This window comes from Psammomys obesus, unplaced genomic scaffold (genome assembly GCF_907164565.1).
Source record: "Psammomys obesus unplaced genomic scaffold, mPsaObe1.curated_primary_1811, whole genome shotgun sequence".
NCBI classification, from domain to species: Eukaryota; Metazoa; Chordata; class Mammalia; order Rodentia; family Muridae; genus Psammomys; species Psammomys obesus.
In genome coordinates, this window is record NW_026585504.1 from 16,466,949 (window position 1) to 16,473,236 (window position 6,288).

General features: G+C 51.7%; 1 protein-coding gene across 1 annotated transcript; it reads left to right on the top strand.

The window, feature by feature from the left end:
* Positions 1–1,562: 1,562 nt before the first annotated feature.
* On the top strand, positions 1,563–3,604 carry Rhov (ras homolog family member V). The gene is made up of 3 exons (XM_055603728.1): positions 1,563–1,872; positions 2,040–2,098; positions 2,287–3,604. Exons 1-3 carry the CDS (start codon positions 1,668–1,670, stop codon positions 2,728–2,730), a joined length of 708 nt encoding a protein of 235 aa, XP_055459703.1. The 5' UTR covers positions 1,563–1,667; the 3' UTR covers positions 2,731–3,604.
* Positions 3,605–6,288: the final 2,684 nt, after the last annotated feature.

Consider the following 6,288-nt stretch of genomic DNA (forward strand, 5'->3'; position numbering starts at 1 on the left):
TGACACAGAGAAACCTTGTTTCAAAAACCAAATAATAAAATAAACTTTTTATTTAAAAAGGATAACAGTTGGGGGTGATGGCATATACCACCTTTAATTCCAGCAGAGGCAGAGACAGGTGGATCTCTGTGATTTTGAGGCCAGCCTGGACAACAAAGCTAGTCCAGGGCTCTGTTACACAGAGAAACATTGTCTCAACCCCCTCCCCAAAGGATAACAGTAGGTACTTTGGGGACTTATAAATATTCAAATATATGGGGGTGGTGTTGAAGAAAGGTCCTGGCAGTTAAGAGCACTTGTTGCTCTTGCGGAGGACCTAAGTTTGGTTCCAAGCACCCTTCCGGCTGCTAACAACCATCTGTATGTATCTCTAGTTCCAGGGGGTCTGACATTCTGTTCTGGCTTCTGTTCTGGCAGTGCTTTCATGAGGTACACAGACATACATGCAGACAAAACACCCATATACATTAAAAATAAATCTAAATATTCAACAGCTGAGCGCGGTGACACACGCCTATTATGCCAGCAGTTGGGGAAGCAGAAGCAAGCGGGTCTCTCTGAGTCTGAGGCCAGCCTGGTCTGTCAAGTGAGTCCAGGACACCAAGGCTACACAGAGAAACCCTGAATTGAACCTCCCCAAAAAAACAGTTTTTAAAAATTCTAAAATATATTTGATAATGGAAGTATAAAATCCAACGTGAAGCTCCGAAGCTTCTGTCTGAATGGCTGTTCTAACTGTATAGACGTGCATGAAATTAATCACGGGGCCTCACTATGCTAGGCAAGCATTCTATCACAGATTACAGCACCAGGTTTTGCTTGTTTTGAGACAGAGTTTCACTCTGTAGTCCTGACTGGCCTAGACCTTACCATGTAGACTAAGCTGGCCTAAAACATACAGAGCTCCTCTGCCGCTGCCCCTGCCTCTGTTTCTGCCTCCACAGTGCAGGGAGTGAAGGTATGGACCAGCCGTCATACCAGGAGGATATTTGTTTATTTGAGACAGGGTCTCATGTTGTAGCCCAGGCTGGTCTCCATCTGTCTCCGTGCCACAGAGAATGGCCTTGGATTTCTGCCCTTTCCACCTCCACCCGCAGGCTGCTGGGTTAGAGGGAAGCACCACACAGGGCAGGGTACTGGGAACAGATGCGGGGCTTTCTGTATGGCAGTGGGCACTCTGGGCTGCATTCTCACTTGCAGTATATTAATAAAATTACCGATGTCTAATACTCATACCACTATATGTATAAAAGCTTTTTTTTTTTTTTTTTAGCTTAGAAAAGGTTTAATGGTGATGTGTTTAATTTGAACATGCTGTATTATGGATTCTGTAGTTTGCGTCTTCCTACTAACAATAAATCAAAATATCACATGCCGGGTCTTTGTCCTTTTACATTTGTGGTGCCATGTTTTCGTATCCCTTTCTTCTCTGGATGCTTTGCTATCCCTGGGTGTTCTGCAGAGGGCGGTCCGGGTCGATGGGCGGTGTCCGGGCCACTTGGGACATGCAGATGAGGTGGGCGGGGTCCAACATATATACCCTCTGTTAGCCTCTAGCGGGCGTGCCCAGCTCGGACGGACTGTCAGCGTTCGGCTGCGGAACCTGCTTCCCAGAGCGCCCCGGAGCCTGGTCCGGGCTGGCCCCTCTGCTACCCCGGGAGCGGGCCATGCCGCCGCGGGAGCTGAGCGATGCCGAGCCACCGCCTCTCCCGGCCCCGACCCCTCCTCCGCGGCGGGGCAGCGCGCCGGAGCTGGGCATTAAATGTGTGCTGGTGGGCGACGGTGCGGTGGGCAAGAGCAGCCTCATCGTCAGCTACACCTGCAATGGGTACCCCGCTCGCTACCGGCCTACGGCGCTGGACACCTTCTCTGGTACGTTCTACAGCCCCTGGCCCCCTGAGGCTGGGGTGGGGTTGTGCATTCAGGGACGTGCTGGCGGGAGGGCACGGAAGACCCCGGGAGCAGGCCCGGAGGTGGCGCTGGTGAGGCCTGCCTGGAGGGACCAGGCTGCTGTGCCTAACCCCTGCTTTCCCCTGCAGTGCAAGTCCTCGTAGATGGAGCCCCGGTGCGGATCGAGCTCTGGGACACCGCGGGACAGGTGAGAGCTGGGCGGAGCCTGCCTTGGGCAAAGGGTCGGAGAGGGTTGAAGGCCGGGAGGGGCTCAGCATGGAGGAGGAATGGAGCAGGCTTTGGGCTTTGGGACTTGGGTCTCCACCCCCAAGTGAGCAGATTCTGATTCCAGTGTGGAGGGAATGGTCTTGCTAACGGCTAGCCTTGCCACCCCAGGAGGACTTCGACCGGCTTCGAGCCCTCTGCTACCCTGATACCGATGTCTTTCTGGCTTGCTTCAGCGTGGTGCAGCCCAGCTCCTTCCAAAACATAACAGAAAAATGGCTGCCGGAGATCCGCACTCACAACCCCCAGGCACCCGTGTTGCTGGTGGGCACTCAGGCTGACCTGAGGGACGATGTCAATGTATTAATTCAGCTGGACCAAGGAGGCCGGGAGGGTCCAGTACCCCAACCGCAAGCCCAGGGTCTGGCTGAGAAGATCCGGGCCTGCTGCTACCTTGAGTGCTCAGCCCTGACGCAGAAGAACTTGAAGGAGGTGTTTGACTCAGCCATTCTCAGTGCGATTGAGCACAAAGCCCGCCTGGAGAAGAAACTGAATGCGAAAGGTGTGCGTACACTCTCTCGCTGCCGCTGGAAGAAGTTCTTCTGCTTTGTTTGAGCAGCTATGGCAGTGCAAAGAGGCAGGAAGGTGGACTGAGACTTCTGGACCCTAGGACAGTGGGTACTGGCGGGGCCTAGCCAAGCCCTGGGACTCAGTTCTCTATTGAACACAGTGGACATGAGCCTTGAGCTGTGTGCTCTGGTAAGCCAGGGTGAGCCTCCGTCCTATGCGAGGGCTGGCTCTGATTTGGGTTTCTCTGGTCAAGATTCACAGGAAAACCCAGCACTTTGGTTTTCGTGGGTTGATACCATCAGTATCGGAATGGGTGAGTGAGCAGCTTGGGATGGAATGCCCAGTTCCTCATCGCGGGGCCACAGGTCAGCTTGGCTGGATGCAGGCCCCTCGTTGGGGGTCCTCTCTCTCTCCCAGCACAGGTGTGACAAAGCAGGGAAAACAGTTGGGCTTCTTGGAGGGCTGACAGGTGGTCAGCCTTGCTGGAGAGGTTTGAGATGGATGGAGTGAATACAAAGAAGAGGCCGGTAGAGACTGAGAGGAGAAACAGAAAGTGAGGCTTGAAGTGGAGGACTGGAGGCAGATTAGAGTACTGGGCCTGGAAGGAGGAAGTCGGAGAAGGAGAGCACAGGTGGACAGCTGTGGAGAAGGCAGACACCTGGACTGCCCTCGAGCCCCAAGGCCAGGGAGGACAGGACTGCTCCCTGGGAAGAACTGGGTCTCAGGGCTCCCTAGACACTGCCCAAACTGGCTGGGCCAGCAGAGGGGCAGGAAGTGAGAGTCAAGGCCCAGCAAAGGGAGGGGGAGGAGCTGCAAATAAGAGCCTGAAGGAGGAAGGGGTAAGGACCATCCCTTTCCCCAAGGTCATAGCTTAGAAGGTAAGCAGTGCAATGTGCAAATAAAACCTTCTGTTTCTGAAGCTGCTGTCTCTGTGGTTTCCTGGAGCCGTCAGCCCAATGCCCCTTCACAACCTTTCCCAAGGCCCAACCCTGGGTAGATGAATTGGTAACTGAGGCTTGATTTTAAGGTGGGGGCTAGATCAGATGGAACAGGTGATGGGAACTGGACTAGGGGGGACAGGTGTGGGGCTCCCTGTTTGGGGCTTGGCTTAGTTGGTTCCCAGGAGAGCTAGCGTGGGAAGCAGCCTGGAAACGGGTTTCCCCAGGTGTCAGCGCCAGAGCTGCTTTCCCATGACCTCACCAGGTAGGTGGGGCCCCACTCCTCTACCCCTCCTTTCTAGACTATGATGCTCAGCACTGGGGCTCTAGGACTATCTCAAGTCCTCTAGCCTTTCTGCTCCTATCCTTTGGCCAGTTTTTAAGGACCCAGGGTCTGGCTGGGGAATATCCCACACACCAGCTTGAATACCAAGGAAAACCTGTACAGCTTTAAACCTCAACCACTGGCCAAAGCTGGTAGCCTTGGGTTGGCTGGACCAGTCTTCAGCCTTGACCCATACAGACCTGTTACAGGTTAGGGTGCTGGCTGTGGGCAATGTAAATAAAGGGTCCCAGGAACCCTGTGTCCATGAGGGGTCATTGGCAGAAGGCTCGGAGGAGAACAGGAGTCTAAGGATTGGAACTAGGTACTTTAAAGAGCATTTGGGGGAAACTTATTTTACCTTAAGGAAACTGTGGTCTGGAGACAAAAAAGGTAGTGTGTTAACCAAATAGTTAGAGTTAGGTGTATGGGTAGCACTCTATACAAGTATTTCTGTGGTACACCGCTAGGCACCTGCTGGGCCAGCTGAGCACCCATCCCCATCCCAGTCCACTGGGGCACAGGTACCTCTCCAGAAAGCTACAGGTGTGTGTGTGTGTGTGTGCATCACTGAGGGACAGGAATACTAGCCAAGTGAAACCTTAGGTAATCCCAAACTCAGTTTTAGCCAAGAGTGCCTCCTATTCCCCAGAGCACCAGCGACCTTTTGTTTCCGTGTTTCCTTAGGTGTGTGATAAGCTGCACAGGCCAGGTACACCTATGGCCAGCTGTTACCCTAAGCCAACCTGGCATGCTCCTTTCTAGGACAGAGAGACGCAGGTTCAAGATCAAAAGTCCAAGTCCTGAAACCCATCACTGCAGGCAAATAATTTTTCCTTCCCTCCTTCCTTCCTTCCTTCCTTCCTTCCTTCCTTCCTTCCTTCCTTCCTTCTCTCTCTCTCTCCCTTCCTTCCTTCCTTCCTTCCTTCCTTCCTTCCTTCCTTCCTTCTTCCTTTCTTGTTGTTTTTTAGACAGGACCTCACTTCATAGCCTTGGCTAGCCTGGAACTCAAAAAGACCCACTTGCCACTGTTTTCCAAGTGCTGGGATTAAACGCCAGCCCTACCACCCAACTCACTTTCCCTTTTGTGTACCTCAGTTTCCTTATTTGCAAAAATACTCAGGACTCTTGACTGGCTAGAGAGCTTTAAATCATCCCAAGGACTCTTAGGACTGTGGGGCAAAGAAGGCTGATTTGATGACCTTGCTCCAATACCATACAAGCAATCTGGTTTCTGTCGTGGTCCCAGGTCTCTGAGTCACTGAGGCTGCAGCCTCTGAGCTCACGCTCCCTCTCATGACAGTCCCTGAGCCTGGGTCTCCACTGAGTCACTTAGGCATCCCTGGCCCCGCCCGGTGCCGGGTGCCGTAATCAGTTCTTACTGTCCTCAGCGAGCTCCCAGCTCTTCACTTAGGCCTCTAAGGCCTCCCCAAAGCTGACAGCAGTGATCCCCAAGTGTCAAGCGTCTCTGTCAGGTTTTGGCTTTTTGCAAGATCTAGTTTAGAAAATGTGCCCTGCCCCCTCCAGGGGGGCAGTTTCTCCTCTGACCATCTCCCAGCACCTCCCTCGTCCAGAGGGTTCTGGGCCGCTACAGCGTCATCTCTGCCGCTCAGCACATGGTAGGCACACTGAAGAGTCTCCCAGGGTTGCCAGGAGACCCCATTATACCCTGCGGGCTTGGCAGTGGGCAGCATTGCCCCTTAACTATTTAGCTCCAGGTTTTTGTCACTGAGAGCCAGGGACTGAGGCTATACATGTGTAGGAATATTTATCATTACTTAGATAAAATAATGTGTTACATACAAATGGATATACATTTATGCATATAAATGGAGGTGTGAATAGAATGTCCATATCAATGTAAAATTTTTAGAGAGTCTCACATCACAGGTTGGTTTTTCTATTTTTCATTTTATTTGCATATTTATTTTAACTTTTAATGTTTTTGTTCGCATGTATTAGCTATACATAATAGTTGGTTTCATTGTGACTTTCTTTTTTGGTTTTTCAAGAGAGGGTCTCTTTGTAGCCTTAGCCGGCCTACAACTCGCTCTATAGGCCAGTTGGCCTCAAACTCACATAGTTCCACCTGCCTCTGCCTCCTGAGTACTGGAATTAAAGGTGTGTGCCGCGATCATCCAGCTCATTCTGACATTTTCATACATGTCCACAATGGATTTTTACTGTATTCAACATACACAAATACACTGTTACCCTTTCTCAATCTCTCTCCCACTCCCATTAATTCCCTGTCTGTCCTCAACTGGGCCCCTCTCTTATTTTAGTGTGTGTCTTACTGTGTATATGTCTGTGTTTGTGTGTGTGTGTGTTTATGTCTGTGTA